The following is a 19,800-nucleotide window of genomic DNA, read 5'->3' as shown; positions in this document are numbered from 1 at the left end:
GGTGTATGTATGGTGTATGTATGGTGTATGTATGGTGTATGTATGGTGTATGTATGGTGTATGTATGGTGTATGCAGTTGTGTGTTTATGGTGTATGTATGGAGTATGTAATGGTGTGTTTATGGTGTATGTATGGTGTATGTATGGTGTATGCAGTTGTGTGTTTATGGTGTATGTATGGAGTATGTAATGGTGTGTTTATGGTGTATGTATGGTGTATTTCTGGTATATGTCAAGCATTGTCTCGCCATGCGGGGGATGCCCTCCTCCTCTTCCTCCTCTCCAAGGAGCGTATCAAGCCGAACAAGGTGATTGATTTCTGATAAATTGGTTTAATCGGCAGCTGCTGTCACGGCTTCGTCATGCTTGTCGGTCGCGGCTGCTTCACAAAAGACAATTTGATCCACTTAAGATGCAAAGGTGTTTTTTTTACTCACCGCTAATGAACGTATGACAAGCAGGCCTCACACGGAGTCAACAATCTAAGTCGATCACAAAGTTTTATTCCAATTTGACAAGGCCTGAAAGGCTATGAATGACGGTGGGGTGATGGGCAGGGGGGGGGGGGTCCATGACTGTAAACGCATGAATTGTCTTCACTTATAGGGGAAGCGTCTCTGTCGTTGGAAATGACCGGAATCATGGCCAATCTGCAGAGATTGGAATAAGATCTCTTGAATATTTCATTCCGGAGTCCGACGTCCACTTTAAAAAAAAGCTGAAATCAAGCGTGCTTTATTTACTGATGCAAAGAGACGGGGGGAAAATGAAATAAAAAAAAAAAGGTAATTGAGCAGTTTGTATATTGTCGCAGCTGCCGTGGAACACAGCGGCACACACTGGCGTGGTGTACATTAATATTGCACAATTGAGGGAGACATCCGTCATAAATTATGTACAATAAACACTTACTACATTGTATGCTCGACGTCTCTCGTGGGTTTGGGCACTCGCCTCGTCGGGAAGAGACACCACACCCCCTGTACCCATCATCTAAAAGCAGGCGAGGAGGATGGAAAACAAGTTGAAAGCAACAAAATAAAAATAAAACAATAACATCAACTTGACTTTATCATAGGAGGGGCGAGGCTGTAAAAAGGAAATGAACAAGGAAACGCCAAACAATACATTACGGCAAAAAAAAAAAAAAAATGGCCGATAATTTGTCAGTTTTATGAGTAACTCGCTCAAGTTGTTTGTTTTTGGAACAATAAGTTCAGGATTCAACATTTCTGGCTTCAACTTTGCCCACCAACTAGGTGGCGCTATTACACGATGACATTAGTTTCACAGTTTTTGTTATTGTATGTCCGTCCAATGAAAAACATTTACAGTAATTCCGTCTTTTACTTCATTAAGCCATTTTGATAATTGAAAATAAATGCTGAATTTATGGTAATGGTAATGATTTCATTTCATTTGAACATGCATCAGATTACAATTGAATGCATCACATAATCAGTTCACAGTTCCACATGTCCGAAAGGAGTAGGAAGAAGCAAAGGTTATTAAATCCTACCCCTCCATCTGGTACTTCTGGTTACAATCTGGTTACAATCAGTAACTGTTACATTTGTTCACTTCCTGCTTTCCTAATATAGTTAAAAAAAATTAAGTTTTTTTTAAATTATTTTATTCATTTATTATTACATATATATTTTTATTTTTCATATTATTTTTCATATAATTTTTTCAATATTATTTTATTATATACTTATCATATTTTATTTTATTATTTTATTTATTATTTTATTTATTTTTAATTAATTTTTTTGAGATCATATTTCTCCTCTCTTGTAGAGAAGTATTGGATGACATTTTTAGCTAATTGGTTATTTTTAGCCTTATGCATTATTTTAGCTGTTTGAAGATGAACTATATCAGCAAGTTGAAGTATTTGTGATTTTAGAAATAAGGAGTTAGTATGTTCTCTGTAGGCCAAAAATACATCAAAAGTGTGCTTAAATATGCAAATATTTAGACTAATAGGCCGAATTCAGCCACATGTGTTTATAAATATATTTATTTATGAAAATATTCATGAGAAATTGTAGAACAAATGGGAAAATTATTGGAAAAACTCCCAAACATAAAAGCCCAGCTCACCCTAATGGTTGCCTCCATCTCTCCCACGGCCCTCTTCCCGCCTGGCAACCAGCCGTAGGACCAATGCTGGGCCCAGGCGCCCTGCAGCAGCAAGGCCAACAACAACACGTGCACCAGGGCTCCGTTTCCGGCCTCCATGGGAGCTGCGGAGGAAGCTGCGATGAAAACAATCATCAGCAACGAACACGGACGCGACGCTGCACTCACCTCTCGATTAGCCTCGTTAGCATGTGGCCGCATCAAGCAGAGGGAGGCTTTTTTATAGGTGCCGCCGACAGGATTATAATCCCCTCTCCGCAGGTGTGACACACTAATGGGACGCAAAATGCCACTAATGGAGCCGCCTAAGTGCTCCGACAGGCCGGACGGCCGGCGTCGCCGCGAGGATTCGAACGGCGAGTTAGTGTTAGTGTTTGCATGCACCTGTTAGAAGCCAGACAAAACAGACAAAGCATTTCTCTCCATCTATTATTTATTGGAATCAACTTTGTACAAGAGACTTGGAAGGGGGGGGGGGGGGGGAGGCAGAAAGTTCCGTGATACACTTCTAGAGCAAGGCCTCCAAGCTAATATTATCCCCACGTATCGTAAATGCTCCAATTATTACCTCAAAAGCAATCTGTGGCTGTAGGAAACCTACTCGCTTAATGTACCGTACCTCTGCATGCGCTTTAAAATGTTAAAATGTTGTATGTCGTGTGCAACATATGTCATAATTTTGAATAAATTGACCGTGTGGTCAACGAGCGCAAATATTTCCGTTCCACTTTTTCATGCACTCCTGATGATTGCTTTGCTTTGCTCTCCTATCATTGTCCCAGATAGAATTGGAGCATTTAGGGCAGGCAGGAAGGCAGGCAGGGGTGCCCAGACTCGTCCCCCCCGCCCCCCGAGGGCCACTGCATCTCAGCTTTTACTCTTAATATGTGGACTTTATTTTCATAAAAGGGGTCTGTAATTATGACTTTATTTCCATAATATTTTCACTTTAGTGCGTTAATATTATAATTAATTGAATTTTACATAAGTTGCATTTTTTTGCTTTATTTTTTTCTCATAATACTACAAGTTTTCGTTTAAAATTAATACAATACTTAATATTTCTACTTGACACTCCTAAAATGACATTATTTTTCATTATTTTTCCTCATAATATGATACGTTCATTCCAAGAATATTTTGACTTTATTCCCAGAATATTTTCACTTTAGTGCGATAATATTATAACATTTCTCCAACCAAATTTTACAGAAGTTGAATTTTTTTTGCTTTATTTGTTTCTCATAATACTAGTTTTTGTTTAAAAATTTTAAAAAATTCCTTCATATTTCTACTTTACGCTCCTAAAATGACATTATTTTTCATTATTTTTCCTCATCATATGATATGTTTATTCCAAGAATATTTTGACTTTATTCACAGAATATTTTCACTTTAGTGCGATAATATTAACTAATTAATTAAATAATGTTTAATTAATATTAAATAACATTTCCCCAACCTAATTTTACATTATTTTTCATTATTTTTCCTCATAATATTCCAAGAATATTTTGACTTTATTCCCAGTATATTAGAACTTTTCCACCAGCCTAATTCCCAACAACTTGATTTATTTTTGTTGTAATTTTAAAAGAAAAACATATTCAATGTAATATTACTTTAATTTTTTTTTTTACTACATTAATATTACTAAAATATTATAATTATAATAACAAATATAATTTTACTAAAATGACAACTTTTAAAAAAAAATATTTGGACTTTATTCTAAAAAGGAAAAAAAAAGATTTTGTAATTTTTCAACTTTTTTCTTATATGTTCTATTCAGGTAATTATGAATTCATATCCCAGAATATCTTGACTGGTAACAGTCCACGTATTCTAACCATCGTTGTTTACTAAAATTGCGTTATTTTTCCTGAATTATTTGACTTGTCTTCTTAACAACCGTGGACTACAAATGACCCTCGGGTCACACTTTGGGCACCCCCGATCTATCTATTACAATGATTTGGATTTCAAAGAATGGCACTCTCATAAAGCTTAGTGACGACCACAATAACGCAGGATATGATGCAATAGCTTACAACAGCAAGTCTTATACTATCGCAGTAATTATTCATTAATTTGAATTAATGTGAATTAATTAATTCATAAGTTTTTTGCAGAAATGTTGCGGTATCATCCCACTGAAGTATTATCCTATTATCGTGTGTAAAAATGACGGAGCTCATGCACTGTTTGGGGCTATTTCCTAATATTTTTTATCTGCGTGTAGCCGTCAAGTACAACCGTCATGAAGTCATACACAACAACATGGACGCCGAACTTAAAATGTCGTGTGGCTTACGCTTCAAAAGTCAAAGCGGTGTCAAAGCGGCGTCACCGGATGACAAATTGGACACGATTAGAAGTGTTTTTCCTAATCAAAACGTGCATGCTGGAGAAATGGCCAACATGTTAAAAGCGTAATTGGATACCAAGGGTGGGCTGCGGGGTTCCCGGGGAAGGAATGGCGGGGTGGGGTGGGGTGGGGGGGGGGGGGGGGGGGGCCCGTGTGAATGACATGTTTTGACTTGGAGTTATTAGACATTATTTCCAATATGGGTTAATGGCATTTTGCAGTGTCAGGCACTGAAGCACTAAGTAATATGGCCACGGGCAAGAGAAGAAAGTTGCTGAAGTTGAGTAAAATGACAAGCGACAGCGGCTGCTAAGTTATTCATAGGCCAACACAGTCAGATGCATTTTCAATGGGATGCTTTTGTTGGCCGATGTTGCTTATTTCAGCCGACAAACACGCTTGAACATTTCTACTTACTTATACTTACTAGATGGGACTGAAAGGCATTGTGGTCGCTCGGAAGCGTACTACATCGTAGGAAAGCGAGTATTCAAATACGTACGTTTACTCTACAGCAGGGGTGCTCATTAAGTCGATCGCGAGCTACCGGTCGATCGCGGAGGTGGTACTGGTCGATCGCTGGTCGATCGCGGCGTGACATTAAAAAATATCATCCCAGCATCAATGCCGTCACTTGATTGATATACAGGGCAGCCATTCAGATGACAACTGAATGTTGCCCTTCGGGCGACCAATCAAATCAAACAACGTCTCTAAGTGCAGCAGAACTTACGATGTCAGCCTATCATCCATCCCCGTTACTTGATTGACATACAGGACAACCAATCAGATGACAACTGAATTTTGACCTTTAGGTCACCGCTCATGCGTAAACAACGATGCAAAGTGCTAAGCTAGTCGGCGAATTGCGAGATTTTAAAGCCCTCGCTAAAGTTTATGGTCACTAAAATGAGTGAAGGAGCTGGACCAAGTAAAAAGGCAAAAACTGGACCAAGTAAAAAGGCAAAAAACATATCACTTCCATACGGATATGGAATATTATATGGATATTGTGATACGGATATTATCCATGACTGATAAACATTTGGAAGTGTGCTTGAGGCTGGCTATCAGCAGCTACTGTCCGGACTATGCATCCCTGGCTGGTTCAATTCAGTGCAAGTCATCAAAGTAAACTCAGGTAATTACAAAAAATGTTAATGGTACATCAACATACATTGTACGTACAAATAATCCTCAATACATTTGAAAATAAATAGATGTTTTGCATTTTTGTAGTGGGTAGATCATTTTGACTCGGTCATTTTAAAAGTAGCTCGCATGCTGAAAAAGTGTGAGCACCCCTGCTCTACAGTCATGTATTCAACACATCAAACTGACATAGTATTAGAAACCAACAAGTAGAATTGAATCCTAGATGTTTTCCTATGGTACAATATGATACAAAATGTAAAAAGTATTACCTTAGAAAACATACATTCAAAAACAAACAAGAAAAAAAAAAACATCCGAAGTTATTTAAAGTTGGCGTAGTCGGAGAAGATGTCCACAAAATCCTGCACCACTCGGTAGCAGAAGTCGTACTGCTCCTGGAGACAACGTACAAACAAATAAAGCTAGCTTAAAGATGATGGCGTTTCCCATGGCGGCAACAACGTAAACACGTAAACGTTACCACGGTCTGGACCATGTGGGGACGCTGCATGCGTAAACTCTTCACCGTCTGGAAGACGTCCAGCAGACCCTCGGCCTTCACACGCTCCAGGATGTTACTGAGGGCGATGAAGGTCCCCGTCCGACCCGCGCCGGCACTGAGGGACCATAATAGGTGGAGATATGTCACATGACTGAATACCTGAATGCCAATAAATAATAAAAGCATGCACTGTATGTCCACAATTGGAAAAAACAGGGCTATTAAATATGATGACTATTTATGATTATCGCTATAAACCAAATTAAAACACGTTTTCAATCAAAAAAAAAAACTTATTTGTCTAAGTTTTTAAATACAGGTTTTTACACATGCAAACACTAATAAATGAAAATTATTATTATTATAATTAGCCCCCTGGAGATGCACAGGATATGAATGAATGTGGTAGACATTAAAAAAAATTCTTTAAAAAATCCCAAAATAATAATAAAATCCCCCAAACAAAACAAAGAATCCCCCTACATAAAATAGCAGAGATTTTGTCAGAGATTTTTCAGAATTTTTTTTGGAAAAAAAAATTAAATAAATAAATAAATATCAAATCAATAATTATCGATTATTTAAGGGGAGTTTAAGAGTCCCACTAAAATGTAAGAGATTTTGTCAGAGATTTGTCAGAGATTTTTTTTGTAAAAAAAAAAAATCTATTAAAAAAACTATAAAAATGATCAAATTATTTAGGGGGGTCTTAAGAACATTTTAGGGGAACTGAAGCGCCCCTAAAATGTCAGAGATTTTGTCAGAGATTATTTTTATAAAAAAAAATCTATAAAAAATATCAAATTATTTAAGGGGGCTTAAGAACATTTTAGGGGAATGAAGTGCCCCTAAAATGTCAAAGATTTTGTCAGAGATTTGTCAGAGATTTTTTTAAATAAAAAAAATCTATTAAAAAAACCTATAAAAATCATCAAATTATTTAGGGGGTCTTAAGAACATTTTAAGGGGCTGAAGCTCCCCTAAAATGTCAAAAGATTTTGGCAGAGATTTGTCAGAGATTTTTTTTGTAAAAAAAAAATCTTTTCAAAAAACCTATAAAAATTATCAAATTATTTTGGAGGTCCTATGAACATTTTCGGGAAACTGAAGCTCCCCTAAAATATCAGAGATTTTGTCAGAGATTTGTCAGAGATTTTTTTTGTAAAAAAAAATCAATAAAAAATATCAAATTATTTAGGGGGGCTTAAGAACATTTTAGGGGGCTGAAGCGCCCCTAAAATGTCAAAAGATTTTGTTAAGATTTGTCAGAGATTTTTTTTGTAAAAAAAAAACATCTTTTACAAAAACCTATAAAAATTATCAAATTATTTAGGAGGTCCTAAGAACATTTTCGGGGAACTGAAGCTCCCCTAAAATATCAGAGATTTTGTCAGAGATTTGTCAGAGATTTTTTTTGGAAAAAAAAAAATCAATAAAAAAAATCAAATTATTTAGGGGGGCTTGAGAACATTTTAAGGGGCTGAAGCGCACCTAAAATGTCCGAGATTTTGTCAGAGATTTGTCAGAGATTTTTTTTGAAAAAAAAAAATAAAATAAAATTAATAAAAATAATATGTATCAATAAAAAATATCTAATTATTTAGTAGGCTTAATGACGCCACTGGTGCTGATGTACTTCATCTCCATGTGTCAAACACAAAGAAATGATTGTGTATTCTAAAAATCATTTTGGTCCCAGATTTATGGGGAGATTTTGGATGTTTTTGGGTTCAATTTCCCTGCAAATGCGGTGACGTGACATCCGGTCACGGTGACAGCCACACACGCTTCAAAATGTGCATCCACCCGGCATCGCAGACGCCTTTCACGCATCAGAATCCAGAAGTTTGCCAAAGAAGAAAAGGTGACCTCTGCGTGGGCTAATGGTGCTAATAATCCCCCCCACTTAAGAGAGGCTAATCCGAGCGCTAACACTAATCAGTGTGGAAGGTGAGTGTTTGACAGCGCCCGTGTTTACAGCGACGGCGGGATGTAGTGATGTGCAATTTGGACGTCGAGGGATCGCCGAGGGTTAGCCCCTCTCCCGGGAGGCGGGGGGTGGATGGGGTGGGGGGGGGGCAGCTTTAAAAAGCCCCTCTTAGACAAGCGCTGATGAAGGCAAAGAGGGGAGTGATGACACCATTTCCTGTCGTTAGCTCATCTTATCAGATTAATCATAGTGGGAGTCAGAGGATATTTCACTTTGAGGGCTTTTAATTGACTGTGAATGGCGGGATCGGGCCCATCCCAGCGGGCCGCCGCCGCCGCCGCCGCAGAATCACTTCACCTGAAGCTAGGTTCTGATCAAAGCTTTGGCTGCTAAGTCTTTATAAAGGATCACATACGTGGTTTAGGCATAAGAACGGCGGCTCCAGTGAGGCAACACCGGGACTTTATTGTAACAGACGTTCCGGAAAAAGAAAAACGCATCGCTTAAGCGGGAACTCCTCCCAGTATCACCCACGGAGGCGGGGAGAAAGGCGACCGACGCCTCGTTGGCTTGCACGTCACGCCGCAGCCGAGTGTCAAAGCGAGGCCTCTCACCTGCAGTGCACGACGATGGGACGGTTTCCAGATTGCTGCTGCTGCCTCTGCACCGACGCGATGATGTCAATCATCCCTCTCCCCTCCGACGGTATTCCGATCTCGGGCCAGCCGTGGAAGTGGAAATGACGGACGTGATGTGACCGGTTCTCCTAGGTCGGAGACACGGGAGATGTTAGTTTGAGGGTCTGAACCTGCTGGTCTGGAGATGCAGTACATGACTTTCATTGGACGGGAGCTAGTACATATTATTTGGAAAAAAATACAATAAAGATGAAAAATGGAGACACATGTACTGCAGTAGTAAATCTCCAAATACTATGCATTTTATACATTCATTCATTTTCTACCGCTTATCCTCACGAGGGTCACGGGTATGCTGGAGCCTATCCCAGCTGTCTTCAGGCGAGAGGCGGGGTACACCCTGGACTGGTGGCCAGCCAATCACAGGGCACAAAATGCAGAGGAAAGTTTATTTCTGCCTAAAACTAATCAAACTTTTTATATTTTTAAAAATTAAATTCACTATTTTGGGTAATCGAGTATAAATGCGACTATAGGGGTGCTATTTCATGTCTAGAGGGCTCAAATAATTCATTCAATCATTTAATTTCGATAACTATAGGGGTGCTATTTCACGTCTGGAGGGCTCTAATAATTCATTCATTCATTTAATTTCTACCGCTTATCCTCACCAGGGTTGCGGAGAGGGTGCTGGAAGCTATCCCAGCTGTCTTCGGGCGAGAGGCGGGGTACACCCTGGACTGGTGGCCAGCCAATCACAGGGCACAAAAGGCAGAGGAAAGTTTATTTCAGCCCAAAAACTGACCAAACTTTTTATTTAAAAAAAAATTACTATTTTGGGTAATCGAGTATAAATGCGACTATAGGGGTGCTATTTCATGTCTAGAGGGCTCTAATAATTCATTCAATCATTTAATTTCGATAACTATAGGGGTGCTATTTCACGTCTAGAGGGCTCTAATAATTCATTCATTTAATTTCTACCGCTTATCCTCACCAGGGTTGCAGAGAGGGTGCTGGAGCCTATCCCAGCTGTCTTCAGGCGAGAGGCGGGGTACACCCTGGACTGGTGGCCAGCCAATCACAGGGCACAAAAGGCAGAGGAAAGTTTATTTCTGCCTAAAACTAATCAAACTTTTTATATTTTTAAAAATTAAATTTACTATTTTGGGTAATCGAGTATAAATGCGACTATAAGGGTGCTATTTCATGTCTAGAGGGCTCTAATAATTCATTCAATCATTTAATTTCGATAACTATAGGGGTGCTATTTCACGTCTGGAGGGCTCTAATAATTCATTCATTTAATTTCTACCGCTTATCCTCACCAGGGTTGCAGAGGGGGTGCTGGAGCCTATCCCAGCTGTCTTCAGGCGAGAGGCGGGGTACACCCTGGACTGGTGGCCAGCCAATCACAGGGCACATATAGACAAACAACCATTCACACTCACATTCATACCTATGGACAATTTGGAGTCGCTAATTAACCTAGCATGTTTTTGGAATGTGGGTAGGAAAACCGGAGTACCCGGAGAAAATGGCCCAGTGTGGAATTGAACACGGGTCTCCTAGTTGTGAGGTCTGCGCGGTTACCACTCCCCGGCTGTGTAGCATGAATAATGTTTTTTTATTTTATTTTATTTATTTTTTAATACATGAATAATCCCACATTTGGAGATACATTGTTTGTCTTGATTATTATTATTATTATTATTATTATTATTATTATTATTATTATTATTATTATTATTATTATTATTATTATTATTATTATTATTATTATTATTGTTGTTATTATTATTATTATTGTTATTATTATTATTATTGTTGTTATTATTATTATTATTATTATTATTATTATTATTACATTTCCTTGCTGAGTGGACAAGAATTATACATATATATATAGACAAGATGAAGTACATACTGGCCTGCAAGTGAGCAGCAAGTCTTTGAGCGTGAAGGCTTCCCCCTGCGAATCTCCACTCAGCTCCACGGCGTAGTCTCCAAATGTAACACTGCCCTCTAACGGCCAATACTGGAAGGACTTCTCCTGGTGGGAGGCGTTTGATAATGCACTTCAATGCAGGAATAAGCAGAGGACGCGGAGAGAAAACGCGTTGCGGTTATAAGAAGCGAGCGGCGTGCTGCACCTGCTCCCTCTCCTTTAGTTCAGTGAGCATAACGATCGAGTGGCACCTCCACTCCCACACCATCCTCCAGAAGTCCTCCGCCGTGTGAGACAGGGGGGCCTGGGTTGCGATGAAATAGTCCTTCTGCCTGTAGCCCTGCGGGGCACACCATATCATCCGGTATAACAACCAAACAAACAAACACTTGGGAGCGCAGGCGAAGCGTGATACAGTATTTTGCATGGATCCAGCAGGAAAGCAGGAGCTGGTATGGGAAAATCTATAGAGGAGGTCGTGGAGGAGGTGCTTACGTCAATAAAGGAGGCATTGATGTAGTCGGTGAACTCCTGACCTCTTTTCACTGACAGAATTACTCGGTTGAAATCATCTGTGCCAAGAAAATAGAAAGTTTTGGAATTCAGGATGTCCAAAGCAAGAAGAAGAAGAGAATGTCTGCGCTCAGTTGGGAATTTCTGTCTTATATGCGATTTATAGCGAATGCAGAGCAGTCATTGGGCTGCCAAAGTAGCGGCCGTACCGCTGATGGCCGGCGTAAGCGTGGTTCCGCGTCGTTAGGCTGACTTTGATAGCTGCTCTGGGATGTGATGTATTATGGAAGCGTGTCTGGGAACGTATCAAAGTATTCCTTACACGGGATGATCTGAAGCACGCGGTTCTTCTTCATGTTGGCTGGAAGATTCCCCGTTCTCATGTTCTCCTTCATTATGCGCACATTGGTCAGCTTCTGAAAGGCGGAGGGGAGTGGAAGGATTGATCACACGTAACGTACAGTACAGACTCATAGGACACTTCATTAGGTACATCACCCGTCATGGTCATATTTGGCCTTCGAACAGGAGGCAGGGTTGTTATCAGTGGCGTCATTAGACCTATTTTAGGGAGGGTACTGACTCCCTAAATAATTTGCTATTTTTTACTGATTTTTTAAATTCATTTTTTTTTTAACAAAAAAAATCTCTGACAAATCTCTGACAAAATCTCACATGGAGATGAAGTACATCAGTACCAGTGGCGTCATTCATTAGGCCAATTTTAGGGGGGCTGAAGCCCCCCCTAAAATGTACTTAAAGCCCCCTAAATAATTTTATATTTTTTCTCATTTTTTTTTTTTTTACAAAAAAAATCTCTGACAAATCTTTGACAAAATCTCTGACATATTAGGGGTGCTTCAGTTCCCCTAAAATGTTCTTAAGCCCCCCTAAATAATATGATATTTTTATTGATTTTTTTAATTGATTTTTTTTTAACAAAAAAAATCTCTGACAAATCTCTGACAAAATCTCACATGGAGATGAAGTACATCAGTACCAGTGGCGTCATTCATTAGGCCAATTTTAGGGGGGGTGAAGCCCCCCTAAAATGTTCTTAAAGCCCCCTAAATAATTTTATATTTTTTCTTAATTTTTTTTTTTTTTTTACAAAAAAAATCTCTGACAAATCTTTGACAAAATCTCTGACATATTAGGGGTGCTTCAGTTCCCCTAAAATGTTCTTAAGCCCCCCTAAATAATATGATATTTTTATTGATTTTTTTAATTGATTTTTTTTAACAAAAAAAATCTCTGACAAATCTCTGACAAAATCTCACATGGAGATTAAGTACATCAGTACCAGTGGCGTCATTAGGCCAATTTTAGGGAGGCTGAAGCCCCCCCTAAAATGTTCTTAAAGCCCCCTAAATAATTTTATATTTTTTCTTGATTTTTTTTTTTTACAAAAAAAATCTCTGACATTTTAGGGGAGCTTCAGTTCCCCTAAAATGTTCTTAAGTCCCCCTAAATAATATGATATTTTTTATTGATTTTTTTTCATAATTGATTTTTTTTTTACATAAAAAATCTCTGACAAATCTCTGACAAATCTCTGACAAATCTCTGACAAATCTCTGACAAATCTCTGACATTTTAGGGGAGCTTCAGTTCCCCTAAAATGTTCTTAAGCCCCCCTAAATAATTTGATAATTTGATATTGATTTTTTATAATTGATTTTTTTTTACATAAAAAATCTCTGACAAAATCTCTGACATTTTAGAGGGACTCTTAAGTCCCCCTAAATAATTTGATATTTTTCATACAGTACTTGGAATGCCTTTTGGTGTTCCAACTGTGGTCACCCTAGATATATCCCAGGTGTACCTAATGTAACGACCCGGGAGTTTAACACGCTAAAACATCTCCAGGCTCAACTAAACAACAAGGAAGTTGTAATCACGAGAGAGGAGAAGAAGAAGATCTTCCCACTGAGCTCCAGTTAATGCGACGTGGCAGATGGAGGCACCTTGTAAAGCTTTGTTATTAATGTCGCTGCTGCTGCTCACAGCGCCACCCTGGGCCAGATTTGGGAGGGGGCGGGGGCGGGGGCGGGGGGGATTACCGCCATGTTGGGACGATTCATTATTATTACTGAAATGTTTAAAACTCTGGCTCATCCTACCCTGAACTCCTCCTCCAGGCCCAGTCTGTCGTGGGGGGCTCTGGTGTTGTGGAGCCTGTGGAGATGTCCCTCCAGGGAGCACACATCCAGCTCGGTGTCTCCGTACAGGTAGTACTCCAGCAGGGCCTGGTAGATGAACGAGTACTGCATCTGAGGGAAAAAAAAAAAAACACAAAAGGGAGTCAAGACCAGACCTCCTCCCCCCCCGCCTCCATCTTCTCGCCTCCCGCCTCCTTCCTTCCAGTATCACTGACAGTTTGTTTTGCTGGCTTTGTATGTGCCTGCACCACAACAGCGGAGCTCAACTGTCAGTGGCGAGGCACAGCGGGTCAGCAGGGGTCAACGCTTACATCGGTCTGGATGAGCTGACAGCGCTGCTCTCGTATTCTGCTCACAAAGCCGAAGACGTCCACTCGCTGCTCCATGTGCATCATGTCGATCATGCTGTCAATGACAATGAACGTGCCCGTCCTTCCCACACCGGCGCTACAAACACACAAAAACACACAAAAACACACACACAAACACACACAAACAAGAAGGGCAGCACCTGTCAAGTAACTTGTAAGAGCGCTGGAAAGAACATCATGCACTTTTCTCACGAAAAACAAGACAGGTGAAAAAATACCAGGTTTCCACCAAACTTTGGAGGATTGAAGGAGGAAGCTGGTACGTTTTTGGTGACAATCTGGATAAAGGGACGGGGCGGGCTAATAAGGGACAATTTTCGGGTAAATGTTTTAAATGTACACTACCACTACTCACTTGCAAATGTCTTTGTTTACCAAAGAAAAACACATTTTAGATAGCTAGATTATTATTATAATTATTATTATATTATGATTATTATTATTATTATAGATTATTGGAAAAGCCATCTAAAAATCTAAAAAATAAAACTAAAATCTCTTACCATGTTGTTAACTACTCCCTTCAGAGAGCAGCACAAACTGGGTCTAACAAGGACACAAAAACGCTACAAATATCAACAACAACAACAACTTTTCCGATTGTTCTTGTTGGAAGTAAGGGAAATTGACTTAATCCGTGCCGGGGTCAAACTGTCACCAGAATACACATTGACTGCATTCTTAAAAGAGAACACTTGTCTGTGCCTTTCACACAGAATAAGTGGGATATTGTTGTGACGACATATCATTCAAAGTATAAAATACTTACACTACCGCTCAAAAGTTTGGGATCAATTGCAAATTTCTTTGTTTACCAAAGAAAAACACATTTTCATGCATTTCACAAATATTTTTTTTCCATTTCCCAAACAATTAAAATGAATCAGATGATTTTCAAAGAAGGATGTACATTTTTGCATAGAGGCCTACTATCAACAACTGTCAGTCCTCTGCATCAATCTCCTGGTATGGCTGCTAATCCAAGTTCATCATTTTATAAGGCTAATAGATTATTAGAAAAGCCATCTAAAAATCTAAAAACTAAAACTAAAATCTCTTACCATGCTGTTAACTACTCCCTTCAGAGAGCGGCACAAACTGGGTCTAACAAGGACACAAAAACGCTGCACAACTGTGCAAGAAGACAAATATCTGCACTAAAAATGCACTAAATAGTAGCCGTCAAACACCAGTGTCAGTATCAACAGTGAAGCGGCGACTTCAGGATGCTGGACTTCATAGCAGGACTGCCGAGAAAAAGCCAGATCTCAGACTGAATTTACTGAATTTACTAATCTAATCTAAATGTGTGGAACTGCATAGCATATACGATACACTGTACATGGAAAAGTACTAAGAAACATCTCTGAAGATCAGAAAAAAGACAATACTACCTTAAAGAGCACATAATTTACTCGTTATGGGCCCTTTGTATTGAGTTGTGGACTCCTATAGAGCCGCTACACACAATAACCAACACAGAAAGCTTTCTAGATCTTCCAGGTGTATTTCCTTGGATTTCATTTATTCCATCCACAGCCCAAATGATCTAAAATGATCTGTACTGAAGGGGATACTTTGTGGGATTGAATGAGTGTAATTGTCACTTAAATCCTAATTGTTCATCTTACTTTTTTGGGAACAGTTTGGGAAAAGTGCCTTTTCCTTTTCCATAAGGTATGCTTGAGTGAATTTAACATCGAAGAACTGTAAAACATATTTTTAATGAAGTGGAAAAATGAAAAATCAGTCACCTCTGACTTCCCAAATGGGTATAAATACCCCAAAAAAAAACAAACTCCATAATAACGGAAGGTAGTACCGGGACCAAGTCCACTTTGACTTCCATTTCCTGTCGCCGTAATGACCAGGTGTCGCACTACTTTTGCCCAAATCGTGCGCGAGTCCCACGTGCATCCATAAAAGCAGATTTACAAGGGTCATTCCAGCAGATGGGTGCGTTCAAGAACAACAGTGAGCACCTGTTGCAGCAGTTGTTCCACTCAAAGAGAGCAGACAGACAAAGGTGCACACATGCACATACCAGACCTGGTCCTGGTACTTACAGTATCATTAAACCCCCCCCCCCTGGTAATAAATCACCCTTAAAGGACTGCCATGACGTTTTAAGACGTGTCGTTAAAGCGTGCAGGATTCGAACAATTGTGACCAACCGACAGCTTTAACATTAGAAACGCTGCATAAAGACGTCAGTGACAATGGCGGACGCCAACGTGACCCTCACCTGCAGTGCACCACAACGGGCCCGGCGTACGGCGGGTTGACTGCTTTGACCTTCTTGAGGAATTTCAGCATGCCGATGGGCGAGAACGGCACCCCGAAGTCTGGCCAGCTGGTAAAGTGGAGCTGGGTGACCAAACACGGGGCCCGGGGGCCATCGCTGCCCTGCTGTGAAGTAGAATGATGAATAATGTTCAGTCTGCGTCCGCTACACTGACTTCATCACTTCCTTTTGCGGTCAAATGGCGCCCCCTATGATGTGGATTTTATATGTATTACAGAGTAGTACCGTATTTTCTGGACTATAAGTCGCTCCGGAGTATAAGTCGACTATAGGGGTGCTATTTCATGTCTAGAGGGCTCTAGTAATTCATTCATTCATTCATTGTAAGGTCGACCGCTGTGCAGCCCTCGTCGCAAAAAATGCGACTTATGTATACTCCAGTGCGACTTATGTATGTTTTTTTTTACCCAATTATGCATTTTTGGCCTTGTGCAACTTATAAATACATAATAAATAATTAAAAAAAATATTGTTAATTGTTTATTACACAAGAGGAATTTAAATGTAATTATTAAAGTTAAGTTATTATTAAGTTAAATTATTTTTTAACGCAAAATAACAGACAGGATGCCATTGGTAGGCTTTTGTAAAGGGAAAGTATAAATTAAACTATTTTCAAAATAAAAGGTGAAAATTTATTTTGATGTACATTTTTAGATTTAGGTAATTTAGTAACAATGGAAACAACAAATAAAAAATATTTATTGATTATGAAAAATAATTGGATAGAGGTTCCATGTGGATTTCAAAATAATAGTTGTGTTTTAGTTTGGTAAAATATAAGCACTTCCATCATTCCAATCATTAAAAAAATATGTTAATTGTTTATTACACAAGAGGAATTTACATTTAATTATTAAAGTTAAGTTATTATTAATTAAAATTATTTTTAATGCAAAATAACAAACAGGATGCTATTGGTAGGCTTTTGTAAAGGCAAACAAGTATAAATTAAACTATTTTCAAAATAAAATGTGATTTTTTTTTAATGTACATTTTCAGATTGATAGATTTAGGTACTTTAGTAACAATGGAAACAACAAATAAAAAAAATATATTGATTATGAAAAGTAATAAGACAAGGTGGATGAATATGGATTTCAAAATAATAGTTATGTTATAGTTTGGTAAAATATAAGCAGTTCCATCATTCCAATCATTAAAAAAATATGTTAATTGTTTATTACACAAGAGGAATTTTAATTTAATTATTAAAGTTAAGTTATTACTAATTAAAATAATTTTTAACGCAAAATAACAGACAGGATGTCATTGGTAGGCTTTTGTAAAGTATAAATTAAACTATTTTCAAAATAAAATGTGAAAATTTATTTTGATGTACATTTTTAGAACAATGGAAACAACAAATAAAAAATATATGTATTGATTATGAAAAGTAATAAGACATAGGTTCCATGTGGATTTCAAAACAAAAGTCAAAGAGCGTATATATAAAGGACTATATATAAGGACTCCGCCATCAAAGTGAGCAGCACAGCCACCAAAAACACTTTGCACCAGTTGCGTGAGCACATTAAACACATAACTATATTGATTTGATTTTTTAATCTTACATACAAGCTTTTAATATCCTGGATTGTTTTTCCTGCCGCAGTTTTTTCCTTATTTATGACATTTTTTATACTATTACAATGTACTTAAGTGTTTGAAAGTCCCTTCGGGGAACACTACTTTTTACGTCCTCTCAACGCAGCTTTATTAGATGCTTAATTTTTAATAAGAGATCGCTATTAGGTGTATGTATTTTTAATGTCATTTGATAACCAGAGTTGGCTCGAAATGCTGTATTAAATATTTTTACTGTATGTCTAATTAGAGACAATGTCCCTTTAAAAATTATTCAGCGCGTACGCTGGCGTGTAATTACATTTTTAATAAAGAAATTTTAATTTGAATGAAAAGAAATGATATGTTTGACTTACATACTGAATGCAGAACTTCCTGACTGTGTAGTCCACCAGCACGGTGACGTCCTCCACAGCCACTCTCATGTTGCCGTACATCCAGCAGCCTTTCTCCGGCCAGTACTGATAACATTTGTCCTGACGAGACAACGTTTAATACACATTTTGCATGATTTGTCGTCTTTATTTTCCTGCAGTGCACGGCCAAATCCGAGGCATTTGACTTTGCGTGTCCCCTGTCAGTCAATAGCGTCTGTTTCAAGTCGTTAATGAGCTCCTCGGGCTAATTATTATCAAGCCTCTCAGGATCTTATCAACAATTATTCCATCATTGATCCCCAGCTCTTCTTCTGGTATCAAACCTGCGGAGCTGGCAATTGATCAGCGCTTTGAAGTGCAGCTCATGCAAAGTAATCCGTAAACCCGGCGATGATGTGATTAGATTGTCATCAAGGGGGGGAGCGAGGTCAGATAAATGACAACAAATGAAAATGATAACCAAATAACGATTAATCGTAATTTATTCAGAACAAACCTCTTTTCTTTCTTTTAGATTTGTCAGCATCACGATGGTTGTGGTCTTCTGCTCCCAAATCATCCGCCAGAAGTCGGCCACGGTCTCCAGCTTTGGACCTGAAGTGTTGGAACAAACAAACATCATCAATAGGTGGACACAGCAATTAAAACTATTGTATATTATATACAATGAATGGGGAGCAGTTGGACAGGATGACCACTAGAGGGCGACAATGTGTATTTGCCGACTTCTGTTGGACATTTTGGGTTGTCAGCCCAGAACCCCCCCCAATTAAATTAAATGTTTTTATCTTAATATTTTGACTTTATTCTTGTAAAAAGGCTGCTGATTTTACCATTTGTGCTGCTATTGAGTTGTTTTGTTTTCTTGTACTTATATACAAGTATCTAGTATTATATACTTTATTTATTCATTCATTTTCTACCGCTTATCCTCACAAGGGTCGTGTGGGGTGCTGGAGCCTATCCCAGCGGTCTTCGGCCGAGAGGCGGGGTAAACCCTGGACCGGTCACCAACCAATCGCAGTTTATGTTGTAGCATCGTTAAATATATACAATATGGCTAAATTTGTCGCAAGGGTGCTGGAGCCTATCCCAGCTGTATTCAGGCGAGAGGCGGGGTACACCCTGGACTGGTGGCCAGCCAATCACAGGGCACATATAGACAAACAACCATTCACACTCACATTCATACCTATGGACAATTTGGAGTCGCCAATTAACCAATTAATTAATCTCCAATTAATTAATGATTAATTAATGTAAAACCCACGCATGCACGGGGAGAACATGCAAACTCCACACAGAGATGGCCGAGGGTGGGATTGAACTCGGGTCTCCTAGCTGTGAGGTATGCGCGCTAACCACTCGACCACCGTGCAGCCCTTATATACCATATTATACTATATATTATATTTGGAGAACGCCAATAAAGAAAGAGCTGCAGGCCGCAAATCGTTAAAAATACAATAAATGAAAATAATAATTTTGCCTTCCTCGTCTCCCGCCGGGTGTTAAAAAATATTCAAGCGTTGCAAAAGGGAGCCGCAACAAAGAGGCTGAAGAGCCACACGCGACTCTGGAGCCGCGGGTTGCTGACCACTGCACCAGAGTCATCAGAGTCCAGAGTGAGGCTGACATCATTTGCAGGCGCAATGCAGATTTCAACCTCATATTGATACATGTTTGTATATTTGCCAGATATACTGTACCTCTGGGTGTTAAGTTGCTGTGTGATGCTTTTAGTGCTCTTAGAAAAGTGTTCCGAGTAAGATGACTGTTATGTTGTTTAACAGAGT

At 38.9% G+C, this 19,800-nt stretch overlaps 2 protein-coding genes across 6 annotated transcripts in view; both read right to left on the bottom strand.

Annotated features, from left to right (window-relative positions):
* Positions 1-596: 596 nt before the first annotated feature.
* gnrh3 (gonadotropin-releasing hormone 3) lies at positions 597-2,887 on the bottom strand. The gene is made up of 3 exons (XM_058058524.1): positions 2,107-2,887; positions 913-993; positions 597-650 (listed from the first exon to the last, which is right to left on the bottom strand). The coding sequence occupies exons 1-3, from the start codon at positions 2,344-2,346 to the stop codon at positions 597-599; spliced, it is 375 nt and encodes a 124-aa protein (XP_057914507.1). The 5' UTR covers positions 2,347-2,887.
* Positions 2,888-3,048: 161 nt separating this feature from the next.
* LOC131107975 (receptor-type tyrosine-protein phosphatase epsilon-like) overlaps positions 3,049-19,800 on the bottom strand; it is a 66,848-nt gene continuing 50,096 nt past the window's right edge. For all 5 annotated transcript variants that reach the window (XM_058058521.1, XM_058058520.1, XM_058058519.1 and 2 more), the window contains 12 exons: positions 18,501-18,598; positions 17,984-18,103; positions 15,981-16,144; positions 13,676-13,811; positions 13,326-13,475; positions 11,522-11,615; positions 11,182-11,258; positions 10,892-11,026; positions 10,666-10,791; positions 8,715-8,866; positions 6,150-6,285; positions 3,049-6,063 (listed from right to left, as the gene is read on the bottom strand). In XM_058058521.1, the coding sequence (XP_057914504.1) occupies positions 5,989-6,063; positions 6,150-6,285; positions 8,715-8,866; positions 10,666-10,791; positions 10,892-11,026; positions 11,182-11,258; positions 11,522-11,615; positions 13,326-13,475; positions 13,676-13,811; positions 15,981-16,144; positions 17,984-18,103; positions 18,501-18,598 (1,463 nt within the window). In that variant the 3' untranslated portion in view covers positions 3,049-5,988. The remainder of the gene's footprint in view (positions 6,064-6,149; positions 6,286-8,714; positions 8,867-10,665; positions 10,792-10,891; positions 11,027-11,181; positions 11,259-11,521; positions 11,616-13,325; positions 13,476-13,675; positions 13,812-15,980; positions 16,145-17,983; positions 18,104-18,500; positions 18,599-19,800) is intronic.

This window comes from Doryrhamphus excisus, chromosome 20, assembly GCF_030265055.1.
Source record: "Doryrhamphus excisus isolate RoL2022-K1 chromosome 20, RoL_Dexc_1.0, whole genome shotgun sequence".
NCBI lineage: Eukaryota > Metazoa > Chordata > Actinopteri > Syngnathiformes > Syngnathidae > Doryrhamphus > Doryrhamphus excisus.
The sequence above is the reverse complement of the archived record's forward strand: the minus strand, read 5'-3'. Positions and strand labels throughout refer to the sequence as shown.

What these genes read in the sequence shown, in the direction of transcription:
- gnrh3 (XM_058058524.1), bottom strand. Translation starts at nt 2,346, where the DNA reads ATGCGGCCACATGCTAACGAGGCTAATCGAGAGGTGAGTGCAGCGTCG. An exon ending in AGATGGAGGCAACCATTAGG is followed by an intron (nt 994 to 2,106) that starts GTGAGCTGGGCT and finishes GCCTGCTTTTAG; the next exon opens with ATGATGGGTACAGGGGGTGT. An exon ending in GACGTCGAGCATACAATGTA is followed by an intron (nt 651 to 912) that starts GTAAGTGTTTAT and finishes CAATCTCTGCAG; the next exon opens with ATTGGCCATGATTCCGGTCA.